This window comes from Cyprinodon tularosa, unplaced genomic scaffold, assembly GCF_016077235.1.
Source record: "Cyprinodon tularosa strain WSP-4 unplaced genomic scaffold, ASM1607723v1 ctg114, whole genome shotgun sequence".
In the NCBI taxonomy this organism is placed as follows: Eukaryota; Metazoa; Chordata; class Actinopteri; order Cyprinodontiformes; family Cyprinodontidae; genus Cyprinodon; species Cyprinodon tularosa.
Window position 1 is genome coordinate 1,124,399 of NW_024037937.1, and position 15,692 is coordinate 1,140,090.

The 15,692-nt window shown below is 40.1% G+C and overlaps 2 protein-coding genes and 2 non-coding genes across 6 annotated transcripts; 3 read left to right on the forward strand and 1 right to left on the reverse strand.

Annotated features, from left to right (window-relative positions):
- Positions 1 to 1,461: 1,461 nt before the first annotated feature.
- cep63 (centrosomal protein 63) lies at positions 1,462 to 11,649 on the reverse strand. Its single transcript, XM_038304216.1, has 14 exons — positions 11,290 to 11,649; positions 10,697 to 10,874; positions 9,871 to 9,966; positions 9,355 to 9,444; positions 9,143 to 9,256; positions 8,875 to 9,048; positions 5,381 to 5,508; positions 5,064 to 5,207; positions 4,855 to 4,957; positions 4,592 to 4,771; positions 3,714 to 3,800; positions 3,426 to 3,628; positions 3,060 to 3,351; positions 1,462 to 2,977 (listed from the first exon to the last, which is right to left on the reverse strand). The coding sequence occupies exons 1-14, from the start codon at positions 11,358 to 11,360 to the stop codon at positions 2,807 to 2,809; spliced, it is 2,031 nt and encodes a 676-aa protein (XP_038160144.1). The 5' UTR covers positions 11,361 to 11,649; the 3' UTR covers positions 1,462 to 2,806.
- A 229-nt stretch (positions 11,650 to 11,878) lies between these two features.
- trnap-cgg lies at positions 11,879 to 11,950 on the forward strand. Its single transcript has one exon. It is a non-coding gene; the product is annotated as a tRNA-Pro (tRNA).
- Positions 11,951 to 12,404: 454 nt separating this feature from the next.
- Positions 12,405 to 12,476, forward strand: trnap-ugg. The gene has a single exon. It is a non-coding gene; the product is annotated as a tRNA-Pro (tRNA).
- A 15-nt stretch (positions 12,477 to 12,491) lies between these two features.
- im:7152348 (uncharacterized protein LOC559250 homolog) lies at positions 12,492 to 14,132 on the forward strand. Of its 3 annotated transcripts, none has more exons than XM_038304242.1 (4): positions 12,492 to 12,889; positions 13,173 to 13,547; positions 13,852 to 13,956; positions 14,056 to 14,132. In XM_038304242.1, the coding sequence occupies exons 2-4, from the start codon at positions 13,207 to 13,209 to the stop codon at positions 14,099 to 14,101; spliced, it is 492 nt and encodes a 163-aa protein (XP_038160170.1). In that variant the 5' UTR covers positions 12,492 to 12,889; positions 13,173 to 13,206; the 3' UTR covers positions 14,102 to 14,132. The 3 variants fall into 3 exon arrangements, with proteins under 3 accessions (XP_038160170.1, XP_038160154.1, XP_038160162.1); XM_038304226.1 differs by having other exon boundaries at positions 12,498 to 12,889; positions 13,095 to 13,547; XM_038304234.1 differs by having other exon boundaries at positions 12,499 to 12,889; positions 13,160 to 13,547.
- The last annotated feature ends 1,560 nt before the right edge of the window (positions 14,133 to 15,692 follow it).

The following is a 15,692-nucleotide window of genomic DNA, read 5'->3' on the forward strand; positions in this document are numbered from 1 at the left end:
CACATAAAAACACCTAGATATTTAACACACAGAACTGGACTAAACATTAACATCTTTATTTAGTACTTCTGTGTAGTAATCACAGAATTTCAAACAATTAATCAAAGTCGATCAAAATTGTATTTTCTCTGCCGTTCATGAACAGTACACTCATTTATGTTGTTTTTAAATGTGCTATTTCAAAACAATGTGCTAAATTCTGTAAAATGTGTAAAACTGTAAAAAAGACAATCATTTTTCTTGTTTCTCTCTCATATACAGATTAAAGCTATATTATATAACTTTTCTTAAATAAATCTATATCTATCACCAAGTTGTGAAATATGTTATGAGATAATTTGTTGAAAAAATAGATTGATCTCCTTCCCTGCTTTTACCAATGAGACAGGTTATTGCTTGGATTTGAATCCAAGCATCCAATAAAAAGAACGATCTTAAAGAAACTGATAATATTCCGATGATTAGCGTTATTTCCACAGTTGTGGTCTTGACCGGTCTTGAAATAAAATGCCGAGTCCTCAGCGCCTGCGACAGAGACAAGACCGACACCAAATGCGGTCAAGTCCGAAACCATTAAAAAATGGTCTCGAGACCGATTTCGAGTACTACAACACTGGTGATGACATTTGCAGTTTGGCATGTGTCTCATTGAGCACGTCACCAGAGGTGGCCTGTTCTATCATTGATAGGATTGAGAGCTACCTTATAGTTCCTAGTGGCAGCTATAGGAATTAGGCCTTATGCTGCTATACTGCATTGGCACTAGGAAGCATCTGGCCTCCTGGTCCCAGTTCTTTCCTAACTGATAGAACAATGCGGACTGCACTAATGATGGACTTCTGCTGTGGCTTTAGTGTCCTTACCGATCTAGTTTTTGGTTTGATCCTAAGTTACCACATCAGCTGCAGAACTACCAAGCTGCCATTAAGCTTTCCGGTTAAATTGCTGAACTATGGTTAGAATTGTATACTTTTTAATTTACCATCTTGTCCTGTTTTATACAGCTTGTATTTCTGCGTCATACTAGTTAAACTATTTCATTTTTTCACTAATATTTTTAATTAGTCTGAAGAAACAATCTGTCTGTAGTTAGCCAAATGCTACACATTTTACATGAAACGTGTTTTCATTAGAAATTGCCTGTATCATGTTCAACATAAACATTCTATCTCCTAACATTTATCCCTCTTGCTCAATAATCCTAAACTTTGAAGCATTAACTCCTCATTAATCATTACATGAATAAACCTGAAGCCTAATCTTCAAGTGCCAGGAGTGAATATTTGTGTTAGTAAGCCCCTTTCATGAAATCTCCACATGCAGAACTTGGAAGGAGGAATCCCTGCTTTGCCAAACTCTTCAGTGTTGTTTGTTTGGGGGGGGAAGAGAAGCCAAAGGTCTGACAGCCAGCCGACCATCACATTTCTGTTCCCTATAATAACAGGAAAAATGAAAAACACATTCCTGTTTTTCTGTTTATTTTCCTCAGTTTATTTCCATTCATTCAACATGTCTCTCATTAAAAACAAGCTATAAAATTCATCTGGACAAAGCTCCCCTGGCCTCTCAGCCTTCCACATGGTTGATATTAACATTCCAACAGGTTTTTAATGATGAGGACAAAGCAGACCGCAGGGGAGGCTTCATGACAGCACTGGCATGGTGCACACATTCCTCCACTTTGACAAGCTGGAGGGGTTCTGCAGAAAAGGTGGCTGTAAACGCTGATGAAACCAGGGAGAGTAAATAAAAGAGACACAGGGGGGCATCCAGAGCATGAACAATCTAAAGAAACTGGATGGTAATCAGGCTGGTTGACATCAAATGGGAACACATTTAGATCGTTTTGCACATCTGGTGCATGACTCTGTCACCCTCCGTCAGCATCGTTTCCTAATAAATTAATAAACAGGAGCCCTACTTTATTAAAACTTTCCAGCAATAGTCTAAGCTTTCCTTGTACTTTTTTTTTTTTTTTTAATCTTTCTAACATACCTGACAGAGTATATCATTCAGTTTATTGTCCTAAATTGGTTTCAGCAATAAGGTCACAGCCAGAACACATTATTTCTGCATCTGATTACACGTGGCTCTACATGAAATTAGGGTAAAGCAAAAGAAAGCAGCGGGAAACATCTGCTGGAGCTTTAACACTAGAGTTCAATGGTGCAGATAGATGCTGGGCTTTATGGGAATAATGGTCCCACTCATCTGATACTGTAGCGTTAGCATTTTGATCACCAGCTAATACCTTATGTTTGCTAGAGAAATATACCCCAATCACAGGAGCAAGCTCCTGACATTAAGTTAATGCTCTGTAACAGAAACCAAATGCTTTGTCTGATTGAGGAATGTTTAATCACCTCAGCATGCTGAATGCTTACACTGGCTCCAACTGACAGCAGCCTGACCTACTTTCTGATGATTTCAGCTAATAGATATTGGGCAGATTCAGACCAGAGCATTCATCAATAGATAGCTAGCTGATCCTTAGATATAGATGGAAGAAATTAAACGTGATGAGAGAAGGTACGTCAGCTATGATGAGATGTCTAAAGGGGCACAGCAGAAGTGGCGCATTTTCTGACACAACAGGACTGGACTTGTTTTTTTAGTTTTTTTTAAATGTACCTAATTTACAAAGCTTGTGCCATAAGATTTACAATACACCGATTTGCACTAAAAGGTACGAAAAACTTGTGAAAACAAGAGCGGGTTGTTTCCAAAGAGTCAGCTAACACACTATCCTGTTTGCTGTCGGGTGTATTAAAGCTGGAGTCACTGCTGAGACCTTCACAGGTCCGGGTCAGCCTTGTCCTGAGCTGTTCTCAAGGAACTTGGACATCGTCTTGAAGTTGTTCTCATTCATGCCCTGGATGTGGCTGTCCAGTTTCTGTTGGAGTTCTCTGGACCATAAGCTCTCTTCCTCCAGGAAACGGGTGACTGCGTTGCGTGTGGGTGACGCCGATAGCGCCTCCTGGTGGGGAAGAAAAAAACAAACATCTACTGTAGCTCTCGGCACATGGAGCGGAGCACGGGCATCAAATCGGACAACTCACCTCCAAGGAGGGAGAGGGAATCCCTCTCTCTCTGAACCGAGAGGTCAGAGAGTCTTCAGAGCTGGAGCTTTGGCCCTCAGCAGCAGATTTGTGAGGAGTTAAGGTTGGCACCGAGTTTCTCCTGGCAAGTCTAGCATTGCTGCTGGTCGACGAGGAGGAAGAGGAATGTGCTCTGCTGTCTTTGTGTTCGCTTGTGGGCTGCTGGTGGGAAGATTGTGGTGAGATCTGAAGAGCTTTAAAGATCCTCTGGATCTCGCCTTCATAACTAGTGGCTGTCTTCTGTTCCCAAAGCCTGCTTCAACAGGGATTTAGAGTATTATGGTATGGAGGCGTTTTGTCTTTTACCCACATGTTTGTGGCATCTACCTTTCCTGATCAGGCTGCAGGTGCTCCGTCATGGCGTGGCTGAGCAGAGCTTGTTCATACCGCTCCTGACACGTCCTACTTGGGGCATCTGGCAGTGTCTGCGTCTTAGAGAGTGGCTGCCGTAAGTGTCGGTTTTCCTTTTCCAGGCCGCTCAGCGGGGGCGCGTAGTGCTGCTGCAGGGATGTTGGTGAGGATCCTGTTTCCTAAAGGATGCAAAGGCAGATCAGGGATGAGCAACATTCCCAAGCCAACGCAGAAGAATCTAAGCTGGATGTTGGACAGACAAACCTTGGGTGAGTGAGGCTGGGGTTTCTGCAGCAGAGCTTTCAGATGCTGGTTCTCAGCTTGCAGAGACTCCAGCTGGGCCTGAGTCATCTAAGTGAGCAACAGGAGGGAAAAAAATGTCTATGTGGTTTCATAAAAACGTGCAAACACACCTCTAACCGTGGAAAAAATACTTGGTAATCCCAAACCTGTTAAGAGTCTCAACCTATCATGTATTTGATAATTTTTGCTCAGCCCCTTTTACTCTTTCACCATTAAATAAAAACATAGAACCAGAGTACAATAATGAGAACAAAAAAAATCAATGTTTTCAACAGACAGTGAGAGGCAGTTTAGGAAAGGAAGAAAACTAGAGGAAAATAGAGAAAGAAAAACACTTTGGAGGCAGAAACAGAGTGAGATGAAGATCATGGGGAGTTCTAGTGCAACTGGTCCTGGCCACTATTAAAAATTTAACCTGTGTCTCCATGAAAACAAGCTGCACCCCCAAAACTACAGCTTATATATAACTGATAAAAAAGAACCTGAAATGAGAAAAAATGTGTTTAAATAAGTGTATATGCCCTTTATTTATGCTGGTAAATAACATGACATTAGTATTTATGCTATTAAAAGTAAGATAATTAGATATTATGCCCTTGAAATAAGACATTGAGATGTTTTCTTTCTATACATAAATCATCTTATTCCACTGGCATGTTGTTTTACATACTTGCTAAAATCAGGGGAGATAATTCAGTTCTTCAGTGAGTGGATCAGAGCATAAGGAACCATTTAGGTATAGATAATGAATTTAGAACTAATGATGAGCGACTGCTACTGGGGGGCAGGTGGTTCCATCATCTTTAAACTCTCCAGTTTGATAAACCAGACAAACTCACTTTGAGCTCAGCTGCTTTGTGTTCTGCCCGCCGCACCTCGATGCTGGACGAGGAGGCGCTCAGTGCGGAGATGGACAGGTCACGGCGGTGCAGCTCAGCTGTCAGCTTGGACACCTCCCTCCTCATTCCCTCAACCTCTCTGCTGTGGGTCTGCCGGGACCTCTCCAGCTCCTCCCTGAGCTAAAGAGGAATTCCAGGGATGAGAGAGGTATGTTGTCATGGCGACGGTAAAACCCACACAGAAACATCAGCAGAAGTCTAACCTTCTTGATTTCAACAGATGAAGAGTCAAAATCTGCCTTGACGGTTCTCAGTTCTTGCTCCAGATTTGTTTGATCACTTTGCCGTCTGCTTAAACTCTCCAATCTGAGCCCAGATGAGAGGAAAAAAAAAAAAAACAAGACAGAAGTTTAAATGTATCAGTTTTTAGTGGAGGTTTCTTCTTTTCCTTTCAGATGATGAAAGTAATCACCTCTCTTTCAGACATGCCACCTCAGCCCTGAGGTGTGCCTCACATGCTTGTGCTCCCTGAAGCTTAGCCGCTGTCCTCTCTAGGTCCTTCCTGAGGATCTCCACACCAGCACAGCCCTGAGCCGCCAGGCAGTCCTCCAGAGAGCTGCAGAGCACAAGAAAACCAATCAAAATGTGCATAAATGTTAAAACTTTTATTGTTGTAACTTTTCCTTCAGACTCTTTCATCCACTGCATCTTAAACAATGTAGGGATAGAGCGCCACCTTGAGTATGAGGCGTCACACTGCATCTAGGAATGCTGGAACGGTTCACCTACCGGATGACTTGATCTTTAGCTTGAAGCGCTTGACAGAGCCTGGCAGCTTCATTCTGTAGTCTTTGTTGCTGGAGATCAGTTCTCCTCATGGTTCTATCCTGAGAGTCTGACGGGCTCCCAATCCCCTCCTGTTGGGTTCAGATCAATGAAATAGATTCTAAGAGTTCTGCCCGACAGGATTCTGGTCAGAGAAAAAAAATTCAAAGGAGTCTGGCTTATTTATCCAGCACTTCCTGGAGATGTTTGAGAAGACAGACCTGATGAGGGAGCAAAACAGTTCATGCCTATTGAACATTTTATTGTTGAGTTACGACAACAACAGCCAACATGAAGGTTGGCTTAAATGTGAGGCAAGTGGGAAAAAAAAAATACGGTAATTGATTTATTTTCGTTTGGAAACAAAAACCCAAATCATCACCGTTTTTTATGTGTAACCGCATAAAAAAGAAAAACAGCTGTTTTTCCATTAAACACCAGGAAATGGCGGAGACACATGACCTGGAATCATAGATCTTCCTCAGTTTATGCTCTCAAATTTAATATCTTGTTTTTTTTTCTAAAAATATGCGAAATTGATCTCAAAACTTATTTTTTTTTTCTTCCATCTGTTCTTGCAGGGTTCCTTCAACATAAGACAATTTAAATTTAAGACTATTTTTGTCCCTTGAAATAAATAAACAAAAGAAAACCTGGTTGCAACAACTTTAACCTGATACTTATTTTAACATAAACCATTACTTTCTGGCCCACTAGAAATGTTAACAATTTTGAAAAACTTTCCATATAGGAAGAAAGCTAAAAACACACAAATAACAGAAATATTTTTAACAACTAATGAAAGGAATTCACCAACTTTGTTTTGAACCCTACTCAAAGTCCGTATTAGCTCCGCTTTCATTTTAGGCGAACCGCCAAACATTATCCATAGATTTGGTGCTACTGGTGCTTTTTTTTGACGTCAGATACGGATGTAAAGACCTTGAAGAGACAAGGATGGAGCAGAACTGAGGAAATAGCTGCTTTTCAGCGCTTTGTTTTTCATTCTTCACATGTCTGATGCCACAGCTTTGATTCCCATCGTGCCAAGCTTGAATGACTCCGTGCTCAAAATACGCCATTCCTCATATAATATACCCGGACTGTTTATAGCCATGCAAAAAACTTTTAGCTGGATCGCCAATTTTCATTGAATTTAACACTTCCCCACGTTATTGGCGCATCACACCAAGGTCTGTTTGCAACATTGTTTTTATTGGTTCTGCTTTCATGATGGAACCAATAATAGTTACAGCTAAGCTGTTCGGTAAATGTCAAAAAATTATCATGAATTATTTTAATTTTTGATATGAAATACAAAAATAAAATCCTATTTATGACTTGGTGACTATTTTAAGACCTATGAAAGACTGATTTAAGACATTTTAACACCAATTAAGGCTTTATTTTTATACTGAAGAATTTAATGATTTTTTTTAAGGATCTGCAGGATCCCTGTTATTGCAAAAGTGAGCAAAACTAGAATCCATCTAATTTGACTAACAAGCAGTTCCCCTTTAAACCAGAAGGTGGAAGCACTGAAAAAGGTAAACTGACTCATTTGACATTTTAACTGTATGTATACTAACCACTGATCTCTATTTATACACTTGATTGCTGATTGCTTGTTGGTAAAATGGCGTTGAAGTGAAGCCACTGGCCTCCATATTGGTACTCCCTAGTTAGTGGCAATGTAAACAATATGTGTGCTACAGCCTCAAACAATAATGATGTTCTCATTTTCAGGGGGACTTAAGACTTTTAAAGTAAATATAAATTCATCACTTTGACAAACACTTGCTGTGTCACAGCATAAGTAGATTACTTTAACTTATATAAAAAAAAATAGGCACATCACTTTGTATAGTCATTATGAAGTCAATGAAGTCTATAAAACAGGTAATATAACATTTTATACAAATCCATCACAATAAAATGAATGCGTTAATGGAGCATAATAATACAGATGTGCCCAAAGTGCTAAACTGATGATGTATATATAATATACATGGATTTATTACAGATGACACACACACATATGTGCAGAAATATTTTGCATGTTACATTGATTTAAAAAAACCAGGAATTTTACCCATATTTAAATATATATATAATGTTTTAGTTTTTTTCCCCTTGTACTATATTTCAGCACATAACTTTTTCACATGAGAAATAAAACAAACACTACAAAAATGACAGCATCATCCACTTAATTAAGAATTTCTACATTTACATGTCACAGTGAATTACTTTCTATTTGCTCTACTTTCTATTTTCTAATGTTAGACACTAATGTTAATTTAGTCAATCACTTTGAGTCCTTCCAAAATAGCCAGACTATTCTTACGCTAAATACTATACTATAGGATGCATTGGTGTATATATGGATTTTCTTGGTTAGTACATCCACTGACTGTGAAATTACCTGCATATCGTCTTCCCACAGCCAACAAACTGCTTGTTTTTGCAGCCAAATTCCACACAGGGAGGCATTTTTACTGCGTGTCTCTGTGGGAGTGGGGAGTACCAATATGGCAGATGGTGGCTTCACTTTTTTCAGGCAATTAGCAATCCAGTGAATAAATAGAGATTAGTTATAATAACCATAAACTGACATTAATAATGAAAAACAGAATTAAAGCTCTTTTCAGAACTAGTTGCTGAGTTTCGTGGGAAATAGAGGAAAGTTTAGTTGTTTTTTTTCATAAATCTGGGAGTTTTTAAAGTAATCAGAAATAAAGAACGACTGCTCATACTTTTTGATATATATACTATTCAGAACCATAAAATATACCTTTTAACAACATAGATGTTTTAACACATGTATATAATTGTCAGCTAAGTAAGAATCTAGTCTGCCTCATGTGTGTTTGTTTATTTTCCTGATGGTACAGATTGATCAGTATAGATTGATTCTAATCTAGTTCTGGCTTCATTTGGTCTCCGGTCACCCCTCATTGCAAAATGATCTTTAATCATATTGTATTCATGCATTAAGATTGGCCCAGTCAAAGGTTAGAGCTAAATCCACAGATGATCGTAATCCACTCTGACTGGGCTTGATCTACCTTTTGAGATACAGGAAAGTCTCTAAAGGAGACAGTTATGAACTTCAGAGTGCTGGAAGCTGTGGGTGCAAAGGTTCCCACTGAGAGGCTGAACAAAATAGATGCCACACTATTCAGATTTTCATTTCTAAAAATTTTTTTTTGAAAACCAAAATTTAGCAATTCATTTTTTTAAATCTTTTAAATCCCAATAAAAATATTGAGGTGAGGGTTTTTGTAGAATGTGACAAGCTTCTAGCAGAATAACTACTTTTGCATTGTGTGGATTTGTATTTAATATGCTGTAGTTTTCCAAAATATGATCTCTGCCTTTTATTTGTTTTCCTCCTGAGATTGAAATGGCTTGTATGAGCTGCAAAACACGCAGTATTCCATATCCCACTCGCTAACCTGCTGATCCTTCTGCCGCCGTGCCAACAGGGACTCAAATGGTCGAAGGCGCTCCAGTTCCAGCTCCTGAGAAAGCAGGCTGCTGTGGGCCTTTTCCAGCTGGGCACAGAGATGCTGCACCTGTGAGCAGCACTCCCTGTGCTCCCGCTCCACTCGCCATGATGCCCACTGGCTCTGGGAATGAAGCATAACACCTTAAAAATAAAGAGATCCTTGCAGCTTCACATTCAAACTTTTTGTGGTTTAAAGGCAGCAAACATACTGTTACATTAATATGGGAGATCTCCTCAGTTAGGCTCTTATTCTGCGCCTCCAGGTTTGTCAGCTGCTTTTGGTACTCTGCCCTCTGTTGCTCCCACTCTGCTGAGTACTGCTGATGTTCCTAAAGGAAAAAAAGCATTAAGGTCTACATTATTATCAGTGTTTTTATTGGAACTTATGTAACCAATCGAAATGGAGGAATAAATGTAGTAAAGTAACCTTTGAATTCTCTGTTCCTTTTGTTTCTCCGCTTGTCTCCTTGAGCTGTTTGCGTTGCAGTTTTTGGTAACTTCTCTTTAATTTGTTAAGCTGAAAGGAAGCATGTCCAGAATCATTAGCTCACACTTTTAAATGCATGTTCTTCTTAATAAAATAACTACAACTACACTGGAAAAACGATCTAGAAATAAGTAAACGTTTCTGAAATTAATTGTATTTACCCTTAATTTGAGGAAGTAAATGAGATAGTTTGCCAATGGAAGGAGTATTTTTACTCTTAAAATAAGATAATCAGATAATATGCACTCGAAATAAGACAATGCAATTGTGTTTTCTTATTTTAAGTGTAAATTGTCTTGTTCCATTGGCAAAATGTCTCTTTTACCTCCTCAATCTAAGAATAAATGCACCTATTTTAAGACAAAATGACTAATCTAGATTTTGATGTTGTCCAGCGCAATATGCTCACAGATAAACCCTTGAGCTGTTTGCTCTCCGATGGATTAGTTGTCTCACCTCTTCCTGGAGTTTCTGCAGTTGTTGCTCGTACTTTGCAACTACATCTTGGCGACCTCTCCGAGCGTCTTCCAGCTGTTGGTGAAGTAACCCAATCTGCAATAAAACAAAAGAGCACATTGGTAAAAAAAAAAACTTGATCAAGGCTCCAAATTCCTCATGTGGTAAAAAGAGACAAAACAACCCAAAAAACGCTCACTGATTGACAGAAGTCTCACAGGTAGGGCTGGGCGATAATTCAATAATGATATATATCGATCGATAGACGTGTGGCGCAATAGAAAAAAAGAGAGTCGATAAAAGTTCGATAAAGAAACGCAGTTTTCCTTCCTTCTCATTGTAGCCTATCATGTAGATTTATGCTAGTCACTACTTCCTCCCAACCAATTGCAATCGCGGACTCAGGAACACCATCATAAACACCCGCCCTCTCAAACCGTCTATTTATTTATTTGTTATATTTATTTTGGTCACTTTTCTGGTCACTTTAGTTTATTCTTTGTCAGTATTTAATAACATAACTCAGGTCTATTAAGTTATTTTTCTTTAAAACAATTCTGTTATGGTTAAAATAGTTGGTTAAATAAAGATTTAATTCGAAGTCTGTGTTTGTGTTCTTTATTAAAATTAAATCATTTAGCAATATCATAAAATGTCCAGGCAGAGCTGCACATAAAATATGGTTTCAAATCTTTTCAATAATTATCAATATCGATCAATATGCATTTTTTTTTATCGATGACCTTTTTTTCTATATCGCCCAGCCCTACTCACAGGTTTGGATACTTTGTGGAAGGTTTCCTTTTTCTGTTTTTTTTTTTTTTACCTCCAGGTCCCTTCGTTCAATAATGTTTTTAGAGGCTAACAGCTCCTCCTCTCCGTTTTTCACCCTGAGCTCCAGGGCGCACATCTCAGCTTCCCACTCCCTCTTTTGGTGGCTGATCATGATGTCTATCTGTCGCATCAATTCCTGGAGCTCTGGCTCGCATGACGACAGGACAGAGCTACAAGATAAATAAAACCGTTCGTTACAGCGGAGTAGCCAGAAAGTCCTAATAGGGGCGGCCAAAAGGCACCAAAACCTCAGGGTCAATCTACACTGTTCCAACAGGAACGAGCACAACATCCATATTTTCTAAATAAAGACAAACCATACTTTCCTGCAGCCTTTGGATATATTTAAACATCTATGCTGTGTAAATAAAAGGTATAGTGGACAAAATTCTTTCAGGTTTAAGTTCTGGGGCTAACATATTTTACATTGTCATTACTTTCATCAATAATAATTCTGTGATCAACTATAATAATAATAGTTGATCACAGGCCATGGCCACCCCTGGCCCCCCATCTAGCTCCGCCCCTGGTCATTTAGAGCTAGTAACATATAAAATAATATTGAGAAACCGAAGTTGATGTTACCTAAAGTCAGGATTCTGCATAGAGTCCAGAGGAGCCTCCATTTCGATCAGGTTGTTAGAGTTCAGGCTCATAGAACAGGTTCTTCATGCCTTCCACTGCTTCACTAAATAATGAACGTTACACAAAGTTTCATGTCAACCAACTGAACCCAGCAACAGCAAAGCAGCTTAACTAATGTAACAGACCGATGTAAGGACAGAGCATCTACGTACAACAATTAACGTTATAAAGAGAGTTTAGTAGATACAGAATCTGGCGACTAAAAGTCAGTAAAAAACTATTTGTTTACATGGGTAACCGCTTAGCAGCATATTTCTACCGCCTTTCACTGATTTCAGACCCATTGACTTCCTGCAGTAACTCCGCCCAACACGGTGACCTCAGCACGTTGTACGTGAATCTCATCCAAGCTGGCTCGGTTTTTTGCAGCCGAATAGGACCAACGGCTTTTCTAAAACAGAAGGTATTATAATCGGGTAATAGTTTAAACGGTATTGCGCGTCTGACATAAATTTCCATGACTCATAAAACCGATCTCGTCCGGCGAGCCGCATCTATTATATCTCATATGTGTTTTGTAAGGACACGTGGCTCGTTGGTCTAGGGGTATGATTCTCGCTTCGGGTGCGAGAGGTCCCGGGTTCAAATCCCGGACGAGCCCTCTTTTGATGACCTGTACCGTTGCTATTTTCCGGGTTTTCTTTGTATTTCTATGACGTAAGAAGCTTTATACCACGCGTTTCTACAGCTATATAGATAAATATACGCTATAAATTACCTTGTTGATAAAGCAATGCTTTCCTTTTAGTTTGTTTTTTTTATGAAATATGACCATGAAAATACGCCAAAATCCAAAATATTTTTGAAACTGAGGTTAATGATGATATGCCGCTTCGCTGTCCGTCTCATGCCTGTAAATTGATTCCTCCTTCCACTTGACTTAAAAGAACAAAACTGAACTGTCTTCCATGGACCGTTTCGCACTGATACAAACGGGCTTTCTCTGGCGGGGAGGGGGGTCGTTTTTCACAAAACAAAATAGCAAAAAATAGAGTATGCCTGCACGTAGAAATATGTGTGGGGATAAAGACTCTGTGGTGATAGTTCGTACGTGTGGCTCGTTGGTCTAGGGGTATGATTCTCGCTTTGGGTGCGAGAGGTCCCGGGTTCAAATCCCGGACGAGCCCCGTTTTTATTATTGTTTTTCTCCCTTTATCTATAGTTTCTATTGCGAGTTCTTTTTCAAAGTTGTTTTTTTGGTATACATAAAACTCACCAAGCCCTCTGTTAATACCAGAAAGCTTCAGCAGCTCTTCCTCCCATTCTTTCCACACCCCCTCCTTACCCCTTTCCTTTCTGCCCTGTCTCTCCACCTGCTTGCTGTCAAAACGCCAAACAAAGAGCGTCTCCACCTCTCTGCTCCCCCAGCTGTTGCTGGGAGGGCTTAGGTCCGGGAGAAATAAAAGAGAGAGACATTTATGTTCCGCCCCCAAAAGCTGTGCAGACAATCCTAACAGGAGGCAGACGAGCCGGGCTTTCTCACAGAAAGTGACACTGAACCACAGAGAGCAGAGGAATCAGCTCCAAACAAGGGTCAAGTGTAAGTACAAGGATACTACTGTAAAGTTAATTCTTAGTTTTAAATATTATTAGACTTTTTACAGGTGTTTAATGCTTTCATATCTTTCCATCATCATTTTTAAGCTTTGATTGTAAAATTTCCTAAGCTTGAGTTTAAGTATCTTTTTATTTATATTAAATTTCCAGTTTAGTGAAAAATGTTGTTGCGCAATTTGCTTCTCTAGTGAAACCCGGTATCTTGATCAACGGCTGTCACCTGCTTTGACACGTCCTCTCTGATCCCCCTCAGGGATTCCCAGCAGGACGAGGAAAGAAACGCCCAGTCTGAGCTCCACCATGGTCCTGTGTGAGGATGGCGAGTGCAGTGTCTGCCTCCTGCCTTACTCCCGCACAGACAGGATCCCCCGGGTGCTCCACTGCAGACACACCTTCTGCGAGCTGTGCCTGGAGACCATATCCCGGGTCAGGAGCGGCCTCCTCACCGTGGCCTGCCCCCTGTGCCGCCGGGTGACCTGCATAGGCAGAGGCCTCAGCCTGCCGGAGGCCCTGTGGGTCAACAGCAAGCTGTGGGAGCAGATACCACAGCTGCTGACAGAGGAGGAGGAGGATGGAGAGAAAGGAAGAGCCGAGGTGGAGAGGATGGAGGCTAAACAGCAGCCCTCATTACAAGCAGAGTGGTGGGTTTATGAAAGGAAACAACTTTTACTGAAAAAACATCTATTTTAGTCTTCCCTGGTAATTGATTTTCCATGACTGTTTTGTCTTGACTCTACACAAAGATAACATAAATATGGGGGCTTCTTTCTAGGAACCAAACGCTGTGGGCTGAATTTAAGAATTCCCCACATACCCAGGCAGTAACACTTCAGTGTCAAGCTGCTGATTTGTCCACAGACTTCCCATTAGCACCCAAACTCCTCTGTGGTGCCGCATTCTGTCACAGCAGCTCAACTCTCTGTCCCGTCTCATTATATGTTGCAGCGGTTCCTCCAGGCCTTCTTCCACGAGGCTCAGACTGCCGGCCATCTTCAGGAGGTTCAGCTGGACCAAGCAGCAGCGGGAGACCATCATCCCTGACAGCAACGTGTGAGTTTATTTATTTATCCTCTGCAGGCAGATTACAGCAGATTATTTAAAGCAGGAAGGAAACTGATAACTTTTTTTGTTTGTTTTTTCTTTCTTTAGAGAAATGAAATCATGGCGCAGACTCTCAGCGGATGATATCTTTTAAGGAATTACATTTTACAGCAAAGAAAAGGAAAAAAAAAAAAGAAAAAGCAAACCCTGTTTGTTAGTTTTCTGAAGGTGGCTGGTCTTCACTTCATTTCTACCAGGATTAATTCTCCCAGCTGGTGCTGTGGGATTTAGTTCAGCTGTCCCAGTGGGGCTAAAACCACCAAGACCCCCTCAGAGCAGATGGTCTGGCTCCTCATTACTGAACGTAACTTATCCTTTATTTATGTTAGTTTGTCGACAAAGAGTTTGTAATTAAACTATTTTTAAATAAACTGTTGTTTTATTTGACTTGGAAGTTTTTTTTCTGGATCAAAAGAATCTCGACTCCAAACTACTACTTTCATGATGCCTAAAACAGAAAAAATAAAACCTGTTTTATTTATTTAATATGATAATGTGAGCAGAACGTCTGAGGACAGGAAACACACAAAAAAGTGCTTTATACAAAACATTCAGTCAGCCGTGAAAGTGGATTATGATCTTCATTCATCAAGCATCTGGCAAATTTATTTATGTCAGATAATATCAGAGGACTGGATCAGCACTTTCATGGAGCTGGCCTTTGTTCCCTCCTGCCTCAGTCTACGCTCGTCTTGGATTTTTTTTGTGTCTGCTGTCAGGAGACCAAAAAAAAAGGGGGGAAGGGGGGGATCTAGGAGTTAAATCTCATTTTGAAGCCATGTTTAAGCAGAACCTGTGGCGCTTCACTCATATTAAGGTCAGTGCAGAGAGAAATCCGTTAGTTGTCTCACTGGTTTGGCAAACAGACTGCATCTGCTGGGAATCTCTTAAAGAGACAGTACTCCTTCAAAACCTGCTGCTGCAGCACGCTGCACAGCCTTTTAATTTCTACTTATTAAATGGGACATTTATATATTTCATGATGTATTTTGGCTCTCCATACATATACCTCACCGTGATTGTGTCCTGACCCCCACTTTGGGAACCCCTGTGATAGAGCAACACAAATTACAGCATAAGTATGAAGTGGAAGGAGAACATTTGACAATTTTTAATATATAAATGTGCTTCAGGAAGCTTCAGGTATTTCCTAAAGCTTAAACTCTTAGTTGTATTAATGGATGGATGTTAACTAGGCCATTTTATCACACATGGAAATGATTTCTTTGAGATCTTTTCATTATAAAATTTTACCTTAAACTTTTCATGCTGCAGGTAACAATATTCCTGACATTTTGAATTGAAAAAACTTCCTGGATGGGAAGTGAAATGTTTTCAAACTTGAAAACAAAGTCCAGTGGATTGTTTTTAAGTTTCTTTTTTTTTTAATTCATGCTGCAGGAAACTATTCCCACAGCATAATGCAGCCCCCACCATGTTTAATATTGTGAGATTGTATTTAAAGGCTTGTTTGATTTAGACTACATATAACATCTGGATCTGACTTGAAGCTTGGTATGCTGCATCAGACGTCTCTAGGAGTTTCTCCCTGATCTGTCGCCATGTTCTGTGGTCAATATTATGCTGTCTGTTCACTCATGTCTGTAGAACCCTCTGCCCTTCACAGAACGGCTTAGCTGTTATATAGACGAACTTTTGACGCAGTTGGAAATGGTGGATTTGTT